Genomic DNA, 25,000 nt, shown 5'->3' with positions numbered 1-25,000 from the left:
CTGAACGCTAGAAAAACTATTAGCAGTGAATAGTGGGGGGAAAAAAGAACATTTTCTCATTTATAAAGTACATTTTAGCTCCCAGTTTCATCCCTGTGCTGCAATTTCACCTCAAGCATAAACATTTAATAAAAACGAGCTGAAAATAAACAGGGTTTTTTTTTTTTTGTCACAGCTAGCAAATACAAAATGGGGGTTAACTAGCATCCGTGCTAATGTCATGAAACATTGTGGATTTAAAAAGTAAATGTTAATTTACTTGAAGAGTGAAATGAAAAATGCATATAAAAAATAATAATATAAAAAAATTAGTCAAGCTTTTCTTTGGATGCAACTTCCTGTTGATCATGTCGAATGAAGTGACCTATTCAATATGGCGGACGCATCGGTGCTAGCAAAAGAGGCTATTCTTCCTATGATTTGTAGACTTACGGGGAAATAACATGCTTCTTTTATTAATTTATTTATAGCTAGCTAAACCCCTGACTTTAAGCTAGGTAACTTTGATCATTCATAGCAGCAATCCTTCTACAAAACAGTCTATTTTCAAAAGCAAACTTTTACATAAATTATAGCTAAAAAAATCTCTCTGTTTTCTCAGTTTTACTCAGGTTATCTGCGAGCTGCTCAGAACAGAAGAACACTCACTGTTCGTTTTCGTTGTACAGCTTCCCGACAGCCCATGCGATGATGATCGGACACGGAATACCTGCAGGAAAACATGAAGAACACATTACAGCATGTTTCTGTGCCACAGGAAGTTGTTCACCAGCATACAAGCTACAAACTTTAACCTTAGACAACTGTTAGCTTTATTATCCATGTACAAACATTTCAACACTTCCTGAAGGTCAACGCTAATCTCCAGCGACAGTAAGATCCTCAGCACACAGGACTGAAGAAATCATATAGTATCTTCACTGAAACTGACGCCTTTCCTCACAGATAATAAAACAGCAGATAGATGAAGTGGTTCATTTATATCGTGTCCTCTGTGTCGCTAGTTAGCATGGTTGGTTCTTGGCAGTAGAAGTACAAGCATCTACTTAGGACCTTTCCCCCAGACTACCAGGGGGTGCCATTATTTTTTAAAATAGATATGCAAAAAAGCACACTTTTTTTTGTGTGCCAGGCAATAACAGAGCGCCTCCTAGTGGTGCGAAAAGAATAGACAGTGACAGTTAGGTATTTAAATTAAGTAAATAACATAAATAACATCACAAAGAAGCTGCTTGTTGATGTCTGTGAAATGAAAAAGCTAGATATCTAGAGTAAAAAATGTTGAGACTAACACGTTAACTTGCTGCTAGCTGTGACATCATTAGCCTGTTAATTTTAAAGGTTGAGATGTCAATCATCTGCAGACCTTTAGCATCTCAGATGTTCACAACCACCAAAGAAACCACCTTTTCTCATGCTAGCTAGCGTAATGGGCTAAAGGTCATTTTTCAGTTGCTCTAATGAACTATACGGAATACATACAGACTCCTAAATGCCCATTCTTATTTATTTTATTTGAAAGTCTTGTGTATGTGAGACATTTCATTCTGTTCATTCTTGCGTATGAAATATAATTGGTGTTGGTGTGACGAACCTGACAGGACAGACTCTGTCCATAACGAACAGCTCCACGGGATTAAGACATGCCGAGCTCTCGCACCTCTCCAATTTTTCACTCATCAGCTTTTTAAGAGTGCTGACAATCGCACCGAACTTCAGCATAGTCATCAGCAGTGAGATGTTACACTATCAGTGCCATCTTTTCCCTCAGCATCATGAATTTTCCCTCTGCCTCCTCCTCAGCTATACAACTAAAACTATAGAAAGCCATAGACGTATAAAGATATAAAGCTAAAGCAAGGTGAAAGAGGGATGAAATAGAGAAGGATGAAATAGTGGTAGACGGAATTAGGAGTCAGATAGTGGTAGATAGATGAAATTGTAGTAGATATAAAAATTAAATAATGTTAGGTAGAAAGACAAGATAGTTGTAGATAGAAAGATGAGATTGAAGATAATATTAGAGAAAGATGAGATAGTGGTAGATAGATGAACAGTAGTAGGTAGCAAGATGAAAGTTTGATGAGACATATTATGGTGGACAGATAGGTAAGATAGTGGTACATAGATGAAATAGTGGAAGATAGAAAGATGAGATAGATAATGGTATATAGAAAGATGAGAGATAGTGATAGATATGTGAAATAGTCATAAATAGAAAGATAAAATAATGATAATAAAATGAGATGTTATGTTGGATAGAAAAATGAGATAGTGGAATATAGAAAGATTAAATAATGGCAGCTAAAAGCAGGAGATAGAAAAATGAGATATATATATATATATATAATGGTATATAGAAAAAAAAAAGATTGTGGTAGATACATGAAATAGTGGCAAAAGGAAAGATGAGATCGTGGTAGAGAGAAAGAAAAGAAAATGGTAGATAGAAACAGAATATAGTTTTAGGTAGAAAGATGAGATTGATAATGTTAGAGAACGATGAGCGGTAGATAAATGAAACAGTGGTCAATAGAAAGATGAAATAGTGATAGAAAGACTATATATATTATGGTAGATAGGAAAGTGAGGTAGTGGAAGATAGATAGATGAAATAGTGGAAGATAGAAAGCAAAGACAATGGTAGCTATTAGCAGGAAACAGTGTTAGATAATGATGGTATATACAAAGAAGAGGGATAGTGGTAGATACATGGAATAGTGGAAGATAGAAAGAGGAGATAGATAATGTTAGAGAATGATGAGATAGTGGTAGATAAATGAAACAGTATTAAATAGAAAGATGAAATTGTGTCCCAGCCAGTGCTCAAACCCCAGCCACTGGATGCAGTGCCGGTCCCAAGCCCGGATAAAAATGGGAGGGTTGCGTCAGGAAGGGCATCCAGCGTAAAACCTGTGCCAAGTTGTTGTGCGGACCAGTTGGTCTGCGGTGGTGACCCCTCGCACACGTGGGGAGCAGCTGGAAGATCAGCAACAACAACATGATGGATAGAAAGATGAGATAGTGGAAGATAGATAGATGAAATAGTGGAAGATAAAAAATATGAGATAATAGGATAAATAATTGTAACAACCTCATCTGCAGTTCTACCACCTCTCCTGAATACTGAACAGGCTCAGGGGCAAGGGTGACTTCCTGGTTAAAGAACATTTAAACATCGGTGCAAAGTATCGACAGTTCACTACAAACCAAGCCGTTTATTGTTTCCTGTGAGTTTCTGTGTGTATGACCATGCTCTGTTTTCCTGGTTTTCTCTTGTTGTTAGGATTGTTTTGTTTTTGGAATTGTTTGCCATGTTGACTGCTCTATTGTTACCTGAACTCTGCCTGTTTTCTGACCACGTTTTCTGCTCATTATCTTTGGATCTGTTTGCCACACTGACCTCTCTTTTTATTAAGTCTCTGCTTGTTTTTTCTACTGTGTTTTTGGATTACATGCTTTGTGTGTTTTTGAATAAAAAGGGTTGAAAAGGGTTCCTTGCAATAATGGTATACATGAAATACTGGTAGATAGATGAAATAGTGATAGATACATTAAATAATGGTAGATAGAAAGATGAGATAGTAACATGAATTAGTGATGGAAAGATGAGATAGTGGTAGATAGATAGATGAAATAGGGATAAATAAATGAAATAGAGGTAGATGGAAATATGAGATAAATAGTGGCAGATAGAAAGATGAAATATTGATAGAAAGATGAGATAATAGTAGATAGAAAGTAAGATAGTAGTAGATGGGAAGATGACAGTCATAGATAGATTAGAAAGATGAGATAGTGGCAGACAGATTAGGAAGATGAGATAACATGAATTAGTGCTAGATAGAAAAAAATAAGACAGTGGTAGATGGGAAGATGAGGTGGATAGTCATGGATAGAAAGATGAGATAATGGTAGATAGATTAGAATGATGAGGTAATAGATCTAATAGCGATAGATGAGATAATAGTAGACAGATTAGGTAGTGGCATGTGGAAAGATGAAATAGTGATAGATCAGAAAGAAGATATAGTGGAAGATAGATTAGAAAGATGTGAAAGTGGTTGATAGATTAGAAAGACAAGATTGTAGAGAGTAGAAAGACAATATGATAGTGGTAGATAGATTAGAAAGATGAGATAGTTGTAGATAGACTAGATGAATTAGTCATAGATAGATTAGAAAGATGAGATAGTGGAAGATAGAAACATGAATTTGTGATAGAAAAATAAGATAGTGGTAGATAGATTAGGAAAATAAGATAGATGGAAAGATGAGATACTGTTAGATAGATTAAAAATGTAATTGACCAGTAAGCAGGCATGAAGTATAAGCTATAGACTCATATGATGACAGAAAGCTCTTTCTCTTCTCCCTGGTGTTGGTGGAGAGAGGGATTATAAATCATTAGAGTGTAGAGGAGTAAAGACACAGGAAGTTGAGTGTGAGCAGAATGAGTAAAAGAAGTGAACTAAAAGAATGAAAAATCTCCTACATGCCACACACAAGAGCATTTTAGAAGATCCATTTAATGTCTCGTGGCTTTGGTGAGTTGTGTACACGAGTATTTCTCAAAGCACTCTGATACGCTGTCTATGTAAGATAGAAAAGTATGTGCTGCAACAAGTGCTATTCTATATGCTGCTGAATCCTGAGTGTTGAAGCCACTCATTCAACATCTTCTCATTCATACACCATAATATTAACATTTTTCTCCTACAGAAATTGTTTTAATTTCCATGCGAGGTTGTGCTTCTGCATTCATACACACTTTCAGAGTGGAATCTCCCGCTCTAAATGTGTGTGTGTGTGTGTCCTGAGTGGTCACTAAAGCGGTCACGTTTTACAGCTAAAGCACCTAATTTCCTTCTAAGAACCCAATTTTCTTTCTGAGGAATCGAGCTCTCTCCCTCATGGTTATTGATCCACTCACGGCACCTTGCAAGAAGCATCCAATTACCAGCCAGCGTGTCAACCTGCGACTGAAAAGGTTGAATTTATCATAACGTGAACCTTCCATCCAGCGTTACAGACGGAAAACCACCCGGAATTTCGAGGAACAGATATCTGAGGAAATACGGAGACGTGGAATTGATTCCGCTTTGAGTGCAGAGGGAAAGGTGGGGATCAAGTCTGATCACTATTATCAACACAAACATATAGCAACAGCTCCACAACACCGCTAACATGACTAACATCACAACACCGCTAACATGTCTAACATCACAACATCTCTAACATGTCTAACATCACAACATCTCTAACATGACTAACATCACAACATCTCTAACATCACAACATCTCTAACATCACAACATCTCTAACATCACAACATCTCTAACATGACTAACATCACAACATCTCTAACATCACAACATCTCTAACATCACAACATCTCTAACATGACTAACATCACAACATCTCTAACATCACAACATCTCTAACATCACAACATCTCTAACATCACAACATCTCTAACATCACAACATCTCTAACATGACTAACATCACAACATCTCTAACATCACAACATCTCTAACATCACAACATCTCTAACATCACAACATCTCTAACATGACTAACATCACAACATCTCTAACATGACTAACATCACAACATCTCTAACATGACTAACATCACAACATCTCTAACATCTCTAACATCACAACATCTCTAACATGACTAACATCACAACATCTCTAACATCACAACATCTCTAACATGTCTAACATCACAACATCTCTAACATGACTAACATCACAACATCTCTAACATCACAACATCTCTAACATGACTAACATCACAACATCTCTAACATCACAACATCTCTAACATCACAACATCTCTAACATCACAACATCTCTAACATCACAACATCTCTAACATGACTAACATCACAACATCTCTAACATCACAACATCTCTAACATCACAACATCTCTAACATCACAACATCTCTAACATGACTAACATCACAACATCTCTAACATGACTAACATCACAACATCTCTAACATGACTAACATCACAACATCTCTAACATCTCTAACATCACAACATCTCTAACATGACTAACATCACAACATCTCTAACATCACAACATCTCTAACATGTCTAACATCACAACATCTCTAACATGACTAACATCACAACATCTCTAACATCACATCTCTAACATCACAACATCTCTAACATGACTAACATCACAACATCTCTAACATGACTAACATCACAACATCTCTAACATCACAACATCTCTAACATGACTAACATCACAACATCTCTAACATCTCTAACATCACAACATCTCTAACATGACTAACATCACAACATCTCTAACATCACAACATCTCTAACATCACAACATCTCTAACATCACAACATCTCTAACATCACAACATCTCTAACATGACTAACATCACAACATCTCTAACATCTCTAACATCACAACATCTCTAACATGACTAACATCACAACATCTCTAACATCTCTAACATCACAACATCTCTAACATCTCTAACATCACAACATCTCTAACATGACTAACATCACAACATCTCTAACATCACAACATCTCTAACATCACAACATCTCTAACATCACAACATCTCTAACATCACAACATCTCTAACATGACTAACATCACAACATCTCTAACATCTCTAACATCACAACATCTCTAACATGACTAACATCACAACATCTCTAACATCACAACATCTCTAACATCTCTAACATCACAACATCTCTAACATCTCTAACATCACAACATCTCTAACATCACAACATCTCTAACATGACTAACATCACAACATCTCTAACATCTCTAACATCACAACATCTCTAACATCACAACATCTCTAACATCACAACATCTCTAACATGACTAACATCACAACATCTCTAACATCTCTAACATCACAACATCTCTAACATCACAACATCTCTAACATGTCTAACATCACAACATCTCTAACATCACAACATCTCTAACATGACTAACATCACAACATCTCTAACATCTCTAACATCACAACATCTCTAACATCACAACATCTCTAACATGACTAACATCACAACATCTCTAACATGACTAACATCACAACATCTCTAACATGTCTAACATCACAACATCTCTAACATGACTAACATCACAACATCTCTAACATCACAACATCTCTAACATGACTAACATCACAACATCTCTAACATGACTAACATCACAACATCTCTAACATGACTAACATCACAACATCTCTAACATCACAACATCTCTAACATGACTAACATCACATCTCTAACATCTCTAACATCACAACATCTCTAACATCACAACATCTCTAACATGACTAACATCACAACATCTCTAACATCACAACATCTCTAACATGACTAACATCACAACATCTCTAACATCACAACATCTCTAACATGACTAACATCACAACATCTCTAACATCTCTAACATCACAACATCTCTAACATCACAACATCTCTAACATCACAACATCTCTAACATGACTAACATCACAACATCTCTAACATCACAACATCTCTAACATCACAACATCTCTAACATCTCTAACATCACAACATCTCTAACATCACAACATCTCTAACATCACAACATCTCTAACATCTCTAACATCACAACATCTCTAACATCACAACATCTCTAACATCTCTAACATCACAACATCTCTAACATCACAACATCTCTAACATCTCTAACATCACAACATCTCTAACATCACAACATCTCTAACATCTCTAACATCACAACATCTCTAACATCACAACATCTCTAACATCACAACATCTCTAACATGTCTAACATCACAACATCTCTAACATCACAACATCTCTAACATCACAACATCTCTAACATGACTAACATCACAACATCTCTAACATCACAACATCTCTAACATCACAACATCTCTAACATCACAACATCTCTAACATGTCTAACATCACATTCTCTTCTCCCGGGTGTTGGTGGAGAGAGGGATTATAAATCATTAGAGTGTAGAGGAGTAAAGACACAGGAAGTTGAGTGTGAGCAGAATGAGTAAAAGAAGTGAACTAAAAGAATGAAAAATCTCCTACATGCCACACACAAGAGCATTTTAGAAGATCCATTTAATGTTTAATGTTTAATATCGCTGCTCAGGTCACTGTTACATCATACAGCACATTTAAAACACTACAAACATCCTAACCTTAGCTAAACACACACACACACACACACAGTGCTGACATACAACAGAAAAGGAATAAAATAAAGCATTAAAAGACAAAAAAGTGATATTAAAAAAGAGGACAAATCACTAACATGAAAAAACTGTGTGCAGGAAAGAGCTAATAGGAAGTGAAGAGGAAACATGGGGTAGTAATGAAGGATGGAGTTTATTTCAGCTCATTTATCTCTAAAAACCTCAACGAACGAATGAAAGAAAGAAAGAAAGAAAGAAAGAAAGAAAGAAAGAAAGAAAGAAAGAAAGAAAGAAAGAAAGAAAGAAATGTTATCTTTCTCTGTCTCTGTCTCTCTCTCTCCTCTTGCCCCATCTCTGTCTCACTTTGTCTCTCTCTTTCTCTCTGTCTCTTTCCATCTACTCCATCTCACCGTCTCTCTCTCTCTCTCTCTTTCTCTCTCTGTGGATAGATGGATAGATAGTGGAGAAGACAGACAGTGATGAAAGACAGACTGTTTTTCTTCCTTCCTGTTTCATTACTCCAGCTACTCCAGTAAAAGAGCTCCTGAAAGAAATCACGGAAACCTTTTTGGTTTTTTTATTGCTTTTTTCTTTGCTTGGTGTTGAGGTGTTTATCAGATTGTGTCTGATTGCTGGTCTGATCTCAGTGTTGGTTTAGATGATGAGATCTTCATATCTTTCAGGTCTGAGTGAATATTTACTTTAGTTGTAGTGATTAGCTCGCTCGCTAACAGCAGCAGCCGCAAATTAGATTTCATCTGATGCACAGAGACAGATAATCCTGCTGCAGGAAAAAAAACCTGAACAACGACACAGTGGAAATGAAATGTGTGTGTGTGTGTGTGTGTGTGTGTGTGTGTGTGTGTGTGTGTAAACAGCTCAGTGTCACATAGAAGTAATTGTGTACTACAGTCATCACCTTCACCACATAAACCATCTATCATCTCTCTCTCTCTCTCTCTCTCTCTCTCTCTCTCTCTTTCTTTTCATGTCTCTCTCTCCCTATCTCCCTTTCCATGTCCCTCTCTCTCCATCTCTCTCTCTCCATCTCTCTCTCTCCCAGTCTCTCTCCCCATCTCTCTCCCTATCTCTCTTTCCATGTCCCTCTCTCTCCATCTCTCTCTCCCTGTCTCTATCTCTCTCTCCATCTCTCTCTCTGCCTGTCTCTCTCCATCTCACTCTCTCCCTGTCTCTCTCCCTATCTCTCTTTCCATGTCCCTCTCTCTCTCCATCTCTCTCTCTCCCTGTCTCTCTCTCCCCATCTCTCTCTCCCTGTCTCTCTCTCTATCTCTCTTTCCATGTCCCTCTCTCCCCATCTCTCTCTCTTTCCATGTCTCTCTCTCCACATCTCTCTCTCTCCATCTCTCTTTGTCTTTCGGAAGTAGCTGTCAGCGCTGTTCAGTGTGTGTGTGTGTGTGTGTGTGTGTGGAGGAGTGTGTCACGTCTGACTCAACAGCGCAGAACCGTGACAGGCATAACATTAAATATCCATGCTGTAATAAATATAAAACGCTGAGACTCATTAAGCACGACGAGGTCACTTCCTTTTACACGGTTCTTCTCACGGAACGATGGCGAGATGACGTTACTGTATTCCAGCGAGGAAAATACTTCCATACTTGAATACTTATAAACTCTTTCACAGATCTCATTATGTCTGAAACGCCATGAAATTATTTTCACTTTATAAACCTTTTTCAATTCATTTATTTTAGCTCCATTGCCATAAAACTGTTTTTACATATTCTTCGCTATTCCTCCTACAAATGTTGTCCAACCATCACCACATTTGGCACGCATCATCATCAGACCAATCTGGAAAAAAAAGAATTCTAATAGTCCAAACAGTCTGCCTGGGCCGATGAATCTGACAGCGAAGCCTTCAAACAGGAAGTGAAGCTGTATCTAAGTGACTTCTCACACTGACACCAAAATTGGTAGACATCTTCAGGTCCATGATCTGAAGCTATGCAGGAAAATCCATACCAGCACCACCTACTGGTTAAAAGTTACATTAACATGATAAAAATGCTTCGATCTTATTGCTCCTCCTCCTCCAAATTTTGTCCAATCTTCACCAGATTTGACACAAATCATCTCTAGTCAGAACAACTGATACTACAATCTCTTTGTCTAAAGTTATCCTCTCCTGTGCTAAGCGTAGGGCATTTGTGAATGTGTAGCTTAGTGAGTCTGGGTGCTTGGCCCCCGAAATCGCTGCTTGCAGCTTTTTATAACATCATTCTGCTGCACACCCCATAGGGAAGCTGTAGCTCAGTGGTTAAGATGTTGGACTACTGATCTAAAGGCTGTGAGTTTTGAATCCCAGGAGCTGAGCTAAGCCCTTAATGATCAGTTGTATAAATGAGATAAATATATGTAGCTCTGGATAAGGACATCTGGCTAATGGCATAAATGTAGCAGGCTCATGATCTGTAGTAGAAATGTAGCACATCTATTCATCAAGACATTTCATCCGGCAATCAGAAAACCAGCGCTGATCAAAACACACACATCATGAGCGACACTACAAATCACTCTTCAATCCTTTTAGCTAAAGTGACTCTGCTTTCATCTGATTGCTCAGGGAACAACTGTAGAGCATCTGAGTCTGGGTGCTTGGCCCCCTAAAACGCTGCAATGTTTAATAATTATTCATAATAATAATATTAATAATAACAAGCAATAAATATTATTATTATTATTATTATTATTATTATTATTATTATTATTGTTATTATTATTATTATTATTACTACATTTTTGTTTGTAGTATATATTCTTAATGTATTAATTTATAATTTATTTTTAAATAATTAATATTTATTTATATGATTAATTTATTCTGAAAAATAGAAATAATTAATTATGAATTCCTAATGAATCAGCACTATAGTAAATTTAATAATAATGCATTCTAGGATAATAATATACAAATAATATTTCTTATGCTAATGAGTGATTTTTATTCTGATCAGGTAGTGTTATGGATGTTATATGTAAGAGAAGTTTCTTTGTTTTAGTTGAGTAACAGGATGCAGCTGTAAGTTGCTAGCGTTGCTGTTTGTTCTCCTTCACAGAGCGTTTTGGGCAGCGAGATGTCGCGGAACTCACAGCGTGTGTGTTGCTTTTGTTTGTTATGTTCTTCTGCTGCTGAATGCATTCATGGTTTGGTGACTAGCGGCGTGGATTACTGTAATTCTCCCCTGCAGCGGTGAACGTGAGCTACATCTGCCAGGCCACAAAAACTCTCCCACTCACACATGAACAAACAACAACAAAGCTGTCAAGTGGAGAGGAAAAAGGCAGTGGCTTCAGGTGGAGGTTTATTCTACTTCACACCCGGGCTCTGTCTGACCTTTAACCCCGAAAACTCACAAGCATTACTCTCATTGTTTGTCTGTCTCTCTCTCTCTGTCTCTCTTCCTCTCTCTCTCTGTCTCTCTCTCTCTCTCTCTCTCTGTCTCTCTCTCTCTCTCTCTCTCTCTGTCTCTCTTCCTCTCTCTCTCTGTCTCTCTCTCTCTCTCTCTCTCTGTCTCTCTTCCTCTCTCTCTCTCTCTCTCTCTCTCTCTCTGTCTCTCTCTCTCTCTCTCTCTCTCTCTCTCTGTCTCTCTCTCTCTCTCTCTGTCTCTCTTCCTCTCTCTCTCTGTCTCTCTCTCTCTCTCTCTGTCTCTCTTCCTCTCTCTCTCTGTCTCTGTTTGCCTCTGTCTCTCTCCCTCTTTCTCTCTCTGTCTCTCTCTCTGTCTCTCTCCCTCTCTCTGTAAGTGTGTGTGTGCATGTGGTGTTTGTATGTGTGTGTATGTGTGTGTGTGTGCATGTGGTGTTTGTATGTGTGTGTGTGTGTGTGTGTGTGTGTGCATGTACGTGTGTGTGTGTGTGTGCATGTACGTGTGTGTGTGTGTGTGTGTGTGCATGTACGTGTGTGTGCATGTGTTTGTATGTGTGTGTGTGTGTGTGTGTGTGTGTGTGTGTGCATGTACGTGTGTGTGTGTGTGTGTGTGCATGTACGTGTGTGTGTGTGTGTGTGTGTGCATGTACGTGTGTGTGCATGTGTTTGTATGTGTGTGTGTGTGTGCATGTGTTTGTATGTGTGTGTGTGTGTGCATGTGTTTGTATGTGTGCGTGTGTGCGTGTGTGTGTGTGCGCATGTACGTGTGTGTGCATGTGGTGTTTGTATGTGTGTGTGTGTGTGTCTCAGTCACTCGTCACAAACACTGATTTATATTCTGTGAGGATGGATGTGCTGATGTAGAGAACAGACCTGCTGAAAATCCTCTAAAGGTCTGGAAATATTTCGAAAACTTTCAAAATTTAGTTTGGGGAAAATAAAGGTGTCTGTCTGGGCAGGATTATAGGTTTGTTCTAACAAGTTTGTGTTAAAGTTAAAGGTAAAGTTCATAAATTTATAATGTTCCTCAGAAGGAATATTAAGATTAATATAAATCAATTTAGAATAATTGTTTAATTAAATAATTTGACTAATGTGTAATGTTTCTTGTCTCAAGGGAGTGTTTTAATTGCTTTCTAATTAACATTAACATCAACATTATTTGCTTCAGATGAGATAAGGGAAGGGGGCGGGGCTTCCAGGGAGTCAGTTAACTGTCAATCATTTTAGATGTCCTACTTTACCACAGTATAAAAACTGCATGACATCTGCCAGGAAGATGCCCATATATGGAGTTGTAAACACTGTGACCTGAAGTAACTGTAACCTCCTGGAAGAGGAAAACAGGATTTGGATTAAAATATCCTCACAATCAGAAGTCAGGATACCACACACACACACACACACACACACACTTCAATCAGAGCTTGATGAAGTACAGAATTTATTTATCTGTAATTTAGTGAAAGCAGGTGTTTTTGTGAGGTTTCAACACAATAAAAGTGAAGTGAACATCATCACGCGTGGACAAAAAATAAAGTAGGTATTTCTGAGATAACCTCTGTGGTAAAGTATCGTATTTCTGAGGTAAAGTAGTTATTTCTGAGGTAAAGTAGGTATTTCTGAGGTAAAGTAGGTATTTCTGAGATAAAGTAGGTATTTCTGAGGTAAACTCTGAGGTAAAGTAGGTATTTCTGAGGTAAACTCTGTGGTAAAGTAGGTATTTCTGAGGTAAAGTAGGTATTTCTGTGGTAACCTCTGTGGTAAAGTAGGTATTTCTGAGGTAAACTCTGTGGTAAAGTAGGTATTTCTGAGATAAAGTAGGTATTTCTGAGGTAAACTCTGAGGTAAAGTAGGTATTTCGTAGGTAAAGTAGGTATTTCTGTGGTAACCTCTGTGGTAAAGTAGGTATTTCTGAGGTAAACTCTGTGGTAAAGTAGGTATTTTTGAGGTAAAGTAGGTATTTCTGAGGTAAGCTCTGTGGTAAAGTAGGTATTTCTGAGGTAAAGTAGATATTTCTGAGGTAAACTCTGAGGTAAAGTAGGTATTTCGTAGGTAAAGTAGGTATTTCTGTGGTAACCTCTGTGGTAAAGTAGGTATTTCTGAGGTAAAGTAGGTATTTCTGAGGTAAACTCTGTGGTAAAGTAGGTATTTCTGAGGTAAACTCTGTGGTAAAGTAGGTATTTCTGAGGTAAAGTAGGTATTTCTGAGGTAAGCTCTGTGTTAAAGTAGGTATTTCTGAGGTAAAGTAGGTATTTCTGAGGTAACTTCTGTGGTAAAGTAGGTATTTCTGAGGTAAAGTAGGTATTTCTGAGGTAAACTCTGTGGTAAAGTAGGTACTTCTGAGGGATACTCTGAGGTAAAGTAGGTATTTCGTAGGTAAAGTAGGTATTTCTGTGGTAACCTCTGTGGTAAAGTAGGTATTTCTGAGGTAAAGTAGGTATTTCTGAGGTAAACTCTGTGGTAAAGTAGGTATTTCTGAGGTAAACTCTGTGGTAAAGTAGGTATTTCTGAGGTAAAGTAGGTATTTCTGAGGTAAGCTCTGTGTTAAAGTAGGTATTTCTGAGGTAAAGTAGGTATTTCTGAGGTAACTTCTGTGGTAAAGTAGGTATTTCTGAGGTAAAGTAGGTATTTCTGAGGTAAACTCTGTGGTAAAGTAGGTATTTCTGAGGGAAACTCTGAGGTAAAGTAGGTATTTCGTAGGTAAAGTAGGTATTTCTGTGGTAACCTCTGTGGTAAAGTAGGTATTTCTGAGGTAAACTGTGGTAAAGTAGGTATTTCTGAGGTAAAGTAGGTATTTCATAGGTAAAGTAGGTATTTCTGTGGTAACCTCTGTGGTAAAGTAGGTATTTCTGAGGTAAAGCAGGTATTTCTGAGGTAATCTCTGTGATAAAGTAGGTATTTCTGAGGTAAAGTAGGTATTTCTGAGGTAACCTCTGTGGTAAAGTAGGTATTTCTGAGGTAAAGTAGGTATTTCTGAGGTAAACTCTGTGGTAAAGTAGGTATTTCTGAGGTAAAGTTGGTATTTCTGAGATAAAGTGGGTATTTCTGAGGTAAACTATGTGGTAAAGTAGGACATCTTGAATGATTGACAGTTAACTGACTCCCTGGAAGCCCCACCCCCTTCCCTCATCTCATCTGAAGCAAATATTGTTAATGTTAATGTTAATTAGAAAACAATTAAAACACTCCTTCAGTGGAGATCTTTCTCCTAACTTTTCACTTATTATATAATACTTAAACAAACAAACAACTAAATAAATAAATAAACATGAAAGCTGATTTAGGTTATCTGTGATCAACGTAGCTACAGGAAACAAGATTTTGGTTTTGATTTGTTTGTCCTCTCGAGAAAACAATCAACACAAACAAACATCTCAAGTGTAATTAAGCCACCATGTGTGAGATCAGTAATTGCTCTTCAGTCCCTACAGATGCCTCACATTTACACTCCTGCCTCAGACTCCAGAGAACCACCAAAAATTCCATGAAAAACAAACAGCAGCAGAGCAGAAACCTGTTCGCTTCACTAAACCTCAAATCTCAGGACTTTAAATCTGAGAGCTTTGTTCATTCTACACCGTCCAGTACAAAGGTCTACAGCATGATCAGAAATGTATTAAAATAAATAAAAACATCATTTTAAAATAAATATGATTATTTTAGTATAGTAATAAATAATCACTTCAGCTTAAAAAATAATATAGAAAATATTTTAAATAAATTACATGTATTAATAAAATGAAAATTTTAAATTAAATTAAAATAACTATTAATTCTTTTCATTAATTAAAAATAATAATAAAATAAAAAAATAGCCTATAAAAATTCCAAATCTAACATCACTAGCTTTGTATACACTAAAAGTGTTTGGGTTTTTTTTGGCACATAAAAAAGTGCATAAATTACATGTTAGTGTGTAACATACTAAAAGCAGAACATAATAATAATAATAATAATAATAATAATAATAATAATAATAATAATAATAATAATAAATTAAATTAAATAAATGTGCAAAAAGACACTTTGCTAAACCGAGCCAGGCTACACCGCTTGTAATAAAAACATGACAGTAATCAAGTATTTTTAATTTAATTGTTCTGTAAAAATGTTAAACTCTGATATGCGCATATATAATGAGACAGTGTCTCATTTGCATATCTAAACATTCTTTCAGAACGTATTTTCTTTCTCGGAATAATGTATAGAATTTCGTGTTAAAGTTTCATTATCATATCTTCACATTATATCATGTGACTTATAACTGTTTAGCACTCTTAGCGTTGCCACAGCACCTAAAAAAAGCGGTACTCACACCAGCCGATGAAGAGGAACACCCATTTTCGGAGTTTGTCGGTGGAGTAGGTCATGACGATGGCTGTGTGAAGATAACAACCTTCCACAAACATCCAGAAAAAATTCGTCACCACAAAATAGTTATAGACGGTGGTTATGAGGCGACACCATGGCTGGAGGAAGACATGAGGAAGAGAAAAGAAAGAGAAAGAGAAGAGAAAAAGAAAGAGAAAGTTGACAATTCTATTGTTTCCCCTTCTACTCAGGTTAAGAGTTTGGGTGTCCTCCTGGACAGTACACTCTCATTTCAATCACATATTAATAACATTACCCGGTCTGCGTATTTCCGTCTACGTGATATCAACCGTCTTCGTCCTTCCCTTACACAGAATGCTCCTGCTATTCTTGTTCACAATCTTGTTACCTCACGTATTGACTATTGTAACTCCCTTCTTTTTGGTCTCTCTCATAAATCTCTTCTTAAACTTCAACTGGTTCAAAACTCAGCAGCTCGTATCATCACTAAAACTCCTTCATTTCACCACATCACTCCGGTTCTGCAGCAGCTTCACTGGCTTCCGGTCAAGCTTCGCATAGACTTTAAGATTCTTCTTCTCACTTTTAAAGCTATTCACAATCTTGCCCCTTCTTACTTGTCTGATCTTCTCCATATTCATGTTCCCTCTCGTTCTCTTAGATCTGCCTCTTCTCTTCATCTTTCTGTGCCTTCTGCTCGTCTCGCCACCATGGGGCAGAGGGCTTTCTGTTGCTCTGCTCCCCGGCTCTGGAACTCTTTACCTCCAGACATCCATAACCTTGACTCTCTGTCTATCTTTAAATCTAGACTCAAGTCTCATTTGTTTAAGCTTGCTTACTCTTCCTAAATCTTACTTGCCCTCTCACACAGTCACAGTCTTCTGTATTTTTTTTGTTATTGTTGCTTGTTTTTTGTCGTATTGTTTCTATGTGCTTTGTTTTGTAACTCATTGTTCGGTGTCCTTGGGTGTTGAGAAAGGCGCCTATAAATAAAGTGTATTATTATTATTATTATTATTATTATTATTATTTATTGAAGGAGTCTCCAGTCTCAGAGTTTAAAGCTGTACAGTAACAAACACCAGAAACTGATTCACAATTCTTTAAATGTAATAATACACGGATAAAAAGAATGCATCTTTAATAATTAAAAACTCTTTTCTTAGCTTTCTTTAGCAGGTTTGTATTGGGTTTTTTTGATTGTTTTATTTTTTTTTATTTGACTTTACCATCCCTAAAGATTATCCCAGAATCTCCTTTTTTTTCATTTTAACTTACTTATTTTTTGATCATCCCTAATAATTATATCTATTTAAACATTTCTATTCAAAAGTAAAAAAAATAATTAATTAAATAAAAATAATTATACATCAGTAAGTAAAATAACATATAATAAAGCATAATTATCAGCCAATTAAAAAAATAATTAAATAAATAAATAAGAAGAAATAATAATAATAATAATAATAATAATAATAATAATAATAATAATAATAACTTCCTGTCTGTGGGACTGCCTGGGGGTCTTTTTCCAGCAGTTTTTCTTCCTCACAGAGACATCATGTCTTTCTGGAAGGAACACAGCGTCTCACTCAAGCTTCATCTTCCAGACAGAGAGACGTCTGAAATCTACAGTTATGTAATGACACTGATTTTGGAAGCATCAGGAACCGGAGCAGGTCTCGCTGACTTTTTATCATCACACTGCATATGAGAGCGAGTCGAGTGCTGCTGCTGCTTGCTCTGAAACACTCCAGTTCCGGAAAACTCTTCTACACTGGAGGCTTCGACTCAAACAAAACGCACAGCATGCTGAATTTATTCATCTCTGGATCAACTGGAACCAGAGCTACAGCTGCTGTAACTACAGCGTCAAGTAAGAATCATTCACACCTTTAAACCTAGAGTAAAAACCAGATAAAACCCCTTCTCTGATTGTTGCTGTTGATGGTTACACACACACACACACAAAACACTCACAAACTCATGCACACCCATACACACACACACAGAAATACTCAGAAACACACAAACTCGCAACATACACACACAGAAACACACTGACAAACACACACCCAGCACACACAAACTCTCACACACAGCTACACAGAATCACACACACACACACACAAAACACTCACAAACTCATGCACACCCACACACACACACAGAAATACTCAGAAACACACACCCAGCACACACAAACTCTCACACACAGCTACACAGAATCACACACACACACACTCACACACAAACAGAAACACACTCACAACACTCCCCACACACACACATACCTCACACACATAACTCTCTCTCTCTCTCACACACACATACACACACACACCTCGTTCCTCTCGTGGATGTTATGGTCGATGAGCTGTAGCAGAAGCCACATGATGTTCCTCAGGATGAAGGTAGTTATTAAATTCCAGTGAATTACGTTCCGCAAACATCGGATACTCCTACAATCACACACACACACACACAAGATCTGATATCACATGTTTCATTCACTATTTCTGGAGACATGAATGATGTTGGTGGTTTGTGTGTTCACTCGGTGTGAAGGATAATATGACTGAGCAGCTCTGTTTATAAATCATCTCCAGTCTAAAGGTTCTGAAGCCGTGTGTGTGTGTGTGTGTGTGTGTGTGTGAAAAACTTTACCTCAAGCACAGGAAGAGAACGAAGGCGATGACGAGCGCTCCGACAGATATGCAGTGTCCCAGATAGTTGATGATGAGCGCGATCTTGTAGTGCACCGGATACTTCCTCTGGAACATCAACAGGCAAAGGCTACAAGTGAATAGTGCACTACTTCTGCTGCGATTGGAACAGACCCCTGCTCATTACTTTACACAGCAGTGAATCAGCCACGTTACTGAGCTGGTGCGCTAATAACGAGCGTAAAAGATTCCACTTTCCAAGGACTCTTGCCAGATCCCAGAGCCATTGTTCCTTGGTAAAATTTCTTCAATAAAAATGAAGTCTACTCTCGCTAATAAGACTCAGGGAGATAGAAAAGCATTAAAAAACCCAGACACATGACTCATCACTCACCTTTTCCTCTAAAATGGGCTCGCAGCTGGAGTAGTTGATCTTGAAAGCCCATGTGCCGTTCTCCAGGCATTCTCTGTACACGCTCCCTGCAGGGCCGCAGAAAAAACCCGAACATCAGAGGGTCATGTTTATTCAAGACGAGAGAAAAAGAAGAAACATGTTCAACCAAAAGTAACAGAAAAAAAGCCAGGAGGAATAGAAAAGCAGAACGCACGCTGAGATGAGAAAATGCAGAGATACTTCACAGAGTTCTGCTTTTTATTAAACGTAATTCTGTCTACCCATGTCTATCGCGAGGGGGCGGAGTCTGTCGGAAAAAAGAGGCGTGTCTCAGTTATTACGATCTTTTTTTTTTCAGGTGTGATTTGGGTTCGAGTGAGGAGCATTAGTAAGTTTAGCATTACTATCTGACAGTATGGTGTTTTAGCTGTAAGTACACACACACACACACACACACACACACTATTAAAGACCTGCATTAAATACATAAACATAATCATATTTATACATTAAATGTGAAAATATTATAATAACACAAGGATGTAAGGTTTCTCTGTAAGTGCACTAGACGAGCGCTCGGTCAGACAGTCCTTCATACCGTGGACATGGACAGTTTCCTCACTGGACAGTGTGTCATATTCCTAAATCAGCTTTATTTCTAACATTATTCTCCATTTAGAATACAATCTGGATCAGGTGCTATTCTCTGTGCTGCTGATTAATGAGTGCAGCGGAAGCCGTTCTGTTCAATTAAACCCGTGATTAACAGGATAAACGTGATTTTTCCAGCTCGGACTCACCGGCTTTTTATTTATATAACATCGTTTTAGTCTTTTTAAAAATTGAAATTCTTTCCTGCTAGTGAAAAAACCCCGTCTCAGATGATTCTACCCAAGAACAATGTGGTGACCTGCGAGGCATGATGCAGGTGATTTTAATAAGCTGAATGTGGAGCTCAGAAAATCTGCTCTGAGTGTCCTGATCCTCTGCAGCTGTGACTCACAGCACACAGAGGCATGGATTCAGAAAAAGAACAGATGCAGAAACCTTGTGTGAACTCCAGCATACCTTTATTCTACCCTTATTCTCCTTATTTCTGCAGTAATGAGCAGCTCATCTCCCACAACAACACCATCACTATCACCACCCCATCACCACCATCATGACCACCACCACCATCACCACTATCATCACCACTATCAACATCACCACCACCCCCATCACCACCATCATGACCACCACCACCATCACCACTATCAACATCACCACCACCATCACCACCCCCATCACCACCATCAACATCACCACCACCATCACCACCATCATAACCACCACCACCATCACCACCACCACCATCATGACCACCACCACCATCACCACTATCAACATCACCACCACCATCACCACCCCCATCACCACCATCAACATCACCACCACCATCACCACCATCATAACCACCACCACCATCACCACCACCATCACCATCACCACCATCATGACCACCACCACCATCACCACTATCAACATCACCACCACCATCACCACCCCCATCACCACCATCATGACCACCACCATCACCACCATCATAACCACCATCACCATCACCACCATCATGACCACCACCACCATCACCACTATCAACATCACCACCACCATCACCACCCCCATCACCACCATCATGACCACCACCACCATCACCACTATCAACATCACCACCACCATCACCACTATTAACATCACCACCACCATCACCACCCCCATCACCACCATCATGACCACCACCCCATCACCACCATCATGACCACCACCACCATCACCACTATCAACATCACCACCACCATCACCACCATCATGACCACCACCACCATCACCACTATCAACATCACCACCACCATCATAACCACCCCATCATCCTCATCTCCACCACTATCAACATCACCACCACCATCATAACCACCCCATCACCACCATCATGACCACCACCACCATCAACACTATCAACATCACCACCACCATCACCACCATCATTACCACCACCACCATCACCACTATCAACATCACCACCACCATCACCACCATCATGACCACCACCACCATCACCACCACCATCATCCTCATCTCCACCACTATCAACATCACCACCACCATCATCACCACCCCATCATCCTCATCTCCACCACTATCAACATCACCACCACCATCATGACCACCACCACCATCACCACTATCAACATCACCACCACCATCATCACTACCCCCATCACCACCATCATGACCACCACCACCATCACCACTATCAACATCACCACCACCATCATCACTACCCCCATCACCACCATCATGACCACCACCACCATCACCACTATCAACATCACCACCACCATCATCACTACCCCCATCACCACCATCATGACCACCACCACCATCACCACCATCACCACCACCATCATAACCACCCCATCACCACCATCACCACTATCGACATCACCACCACCATCATCACCACCACCATCACCACTATCAACATCACCACCACCATCACCATTATCGACATCACCACCACCATCTCTACCACTATCATCACCACCATCACCACTATCAACATCACCACCACCATCATCACCACCCCATCACCACCATCATGACCACCACCACTATCACCACTATCAACATCACCACCACCATCACCACTATCGACATCACCACCACCATCTCTACCACTATCAACATCACCACCATCACCATCATCTCCACCACTATCAACATCATCACCACCATCACCATCATCTCCACCACTATCAACAACACCACCACCATCACCACTATCACTATCACCACTCCCATGACCACTATCACCACTGACCATGATCACTACCAACATCATCACCACTATCACCACCATCACCACCACCAACAACACCATCATCACTATCACTACCCCCATCACCCCCCATCACAGTGATCATGACCACCATCATCACTATCACTACCCCCATCACCCCCCTATCACAGTGATCATGACCACCATCATCACTATCACTACCCCCATCACCCCCCTATCACAGTGATCATGACCACCATCATCACTATCACTACCCCCATCACCCCCCTATCACAGTGATCATGACCACCACCATCACCACCACATCTCCCTTCACCAGCTTCTCTGCAAATAAATCATAAATCTCTACCAGGCTTGTCCAGTTGAGCCGAGATATAGTACTCACACACACACACACACACACACACACACACACACACACACTGCTGACTATAGAGAAAAATAGAGAAAAAAATATAGCATAGAGAAAAAGAAGCTCAGCAGCTGATCAAGCTACAAACAAGCACAGCTACACACACACACACACACACACACACTTCTTCTTAGAACTTTACTTTGTCTAAACCAAAATCCTGAATGGTTGATTGCAGCTAATTAACGCTATTCTCCAGCCATAAATCTAACGCCGACCCTGACCTCAGGAACTGAAAGGAAACATTTCGTGATTCTTTCAATAAAGGCAGAAGCTTTTGTTTAGAAAAAAAAAAAATAAGCAGTAGTTTTCTTTATGAGGACCAGCTTCACAAAATTAAACCTGGCATCTGGTCCCCCTCAAGATACACAACACACACACACACACACACATACATACACACACAGATGTTTCTGTCCAGTTCCAGTAAATGCACTTACATCAGTGACGTAACGTTCACTCTGTAACTGTTTTTTATTCTCACCTCGTCCCTGATCTGAGGTTTTTCCAGCACACTGATTCCCAGCACCTTTTAATCCTGAGAGCATTTTAAAGCTCACGCTCTTGTTCATGTGCCTCAAACTCTCAGTTGTGTAACTTGTTGAACTAAGAGCTTATATCTCACCTCCTGCAAAAACACAAAACTTTCCCAAATCCTTTTAATGATTCTTTAATTTTATTCCAGGGGAAGTTCCTGAGGTAGAAGGGTGTGGGTTTGTTAGAGGCGAAGCACTTTACTGAGGAAAATAACAGGATATAAATGTGTTTTGTGGGAAAACGGTTTGTCAGGCAACACACACACACACACACACACAACTCACTTACTTTAATTAGAAGCCAGATCATTTAAAATATTAAAAAACACAACAGCCCAAGTGTTACATCATACATCACAGCAATTAGGCAATAATTACAATTCTTTAATTATTTATTTTAAAAAAAAACACACTGTGGTTTTTATCTCTTTATATTTTTTCCAGAAAACAGGTTCTCACTTCCGTTATAGCAGCTATAAACAGTCTGATCCTCTCTTTATTCTCTCTCTTACACATCTCCTCGACACTGGAGACTCCTTCCAGGTACGATACAGAAATCTTCACCAGATCAGTGGATATCTGTCGCAGGGTTGTGATTAGCATAGCACACGATGTATAATTCTTTATAACGGAGCGTTAGCGCTGCTCCGACGCTGGAGGGAGGGAACTCCGAGTGATGAGGAATCATCTCAGAACGGATCAAGAGAGAGAGAAATATCTGTCAGGAAAATAAAAGTTTCATTTCTGAGAGGCTTCATGAAGCTGACAAGCCACGCGGAAAATTCCGCTTCACGAACAACTGAGCCAGTCGGGGTGAAGAGTTTGTTTCCATGGCAACAATCAAAGACCCCGGGTAATTAAACAAAGACCCCGGGTAATTAAACAAAGACCCCGGGTAATTAAACACCACTGGGTTTTCCACCATCACGCAACACATCACAGTGAAGTGGACCAACAGACTGAACTCTCAATTTGTTTCTGTTTCACCTTCCTGGTGTTTATTTATTTCACTGTGATGATGACTCTTCATCTTCAATTTTCTCTTTAATGTTGGCTCTTCATGTTTATTTTTTCTCTTTGATGTTTGCTCTTCATGTTTATTTTTTCTCTTTGATCTTTGCTCTTCATGTTAAAATTTTCTCTTTGATGTTTGCTCTTCGTGTTTTTTCTTTGGTGTTTGTGTTTACTCTTCATGTTAAACCTTTCTCTTCGATGTTTTCTCTTTGTGTTTATTTTTCCTCTTTCATGTTTGCTCTTCATCTTTTCATTTTTCGGGTTTTTGATGTTTATCCTCTCCCTGATGTTTATCACTTTGGTTTCCACTTATTCCAGTTGTATCATCAGTATTTTGTTGTTGTTTATGTGATGCTATACCCTTTTTTTAATCACAGTGATGTTTCAAATTCCGTGTAATATTCCATTTTCACTTTTATTGCTTGTTATTTTTTACTGTGATGTTTCATACTGCGCTTCGTCCAGCTCATTAACAGAGGATTCCTTCACTAACTCTCTCTCTCTTACACGCGCTCATTAGTATGCTGAAAGCAGGAAACTTTTAAAGATAAGACATCTTATTATTTTTTTGTTTCCTGGGAGGATATGAGGCCAGAGAGCAGAGCACACACTGACCAAGATAAGCAAAAGTCTCAGTGGTGTGAAATAAAACAAAAAAAGCTGAGAGTCTGGCTGAGGAACGATAGCATCTTAATACGATATTCATCTTCTAGAGTTTGGTAGTGTTCTCACACACACACACACACTAATATGAAGCAATATGTGTTACCATCACTATCAGTCATTATATTTATATCTGTTGATCATTCTGTAACGAATGGGGACAGACATCAATGGTGGGGATGGAACCCGGATCTCCACTGTAAGCTCAATCACCCACAGTAGCAGATCAGACCCAAACTCAGGGACTCAGTATGTGCAATGCTTTTATTTAACAAAACAAAAGCTTACATTAAACGTAACAAAAACAAACCCTATCTATGACATGGAAACTCTGTTAACCTCAACAAAACATAACTATGCCATAACACAGCGTCCAGCCTTATGGCACACACACACCGTTACATCCTCAAAGTCCACAGATATAAATATAATGACTGACCCTGACCAAGACAGCAGGACAAACATATATAGAGCAGCACATCAAGGGAAAACAACGGACAGGTGAGAAAGCGGGAAAACACATCAGTATCCTATCAT

The 25,000-nt window shown here is 38.8% G+C and overlaps 1 protein-coding gene across 1 annotated transcript in view; it reads right to left on the bottom strand.

Annotated features, from left to right (window-relative positions):
* The window catches only part of LOC131356812 (corticotropin-releasing factor receptor 2), an 80,832-nt gene that overhangs the window by 36,036 nt on the left and 19,796 nt on the right, over positions 1 to 25,000 (bottom strand). Inside the window, exons 3-7 of the mRNA XM_058396023.1 lie at positions 18,997 to 19,082; positions 18,604 to 18,710; positions 18,281 to 18,398; positions 15,920 to 16,073; positions 649 to 709 (exon numbers count right to left, since the gene is read on the bottom strand). Coding sequence (XP_058252006.1) covers positions 649 to 709; positions 15,920 to 16,073; positions 18,281 to 18,398; positions 18,604 to 18,710; positions 18,997 to 19,082 — 526 coding nt within the window. The remainder of the gene's footprint in view (positions 1 to 648; positions 710 to 15,919; positions 16,074 to 18,280; positions 18,399 to 18,603; positions 18,711 to 18,996; positions 19,083 to 25,000) is intronic.

Source organism: Hemibagrus wyckioides, linkage group LG07 (genome assembly GCF_019097595.1).
Source record: "Hemibagrus wyckioides isolate EC202008001 linkage group LG07, SWU_Hwy_1.0, whole genome shotgun sequence".
Lineage (NCBI taxonomy): Eukaryota > Metazoa > Chordata > Actinopteri > Siluriformes > Bagridae > Hemibagrus > Hemibagrus wyckioides.
This window is presented reverse-complemented; position numbering and strand designations above follow the sequence as displayed.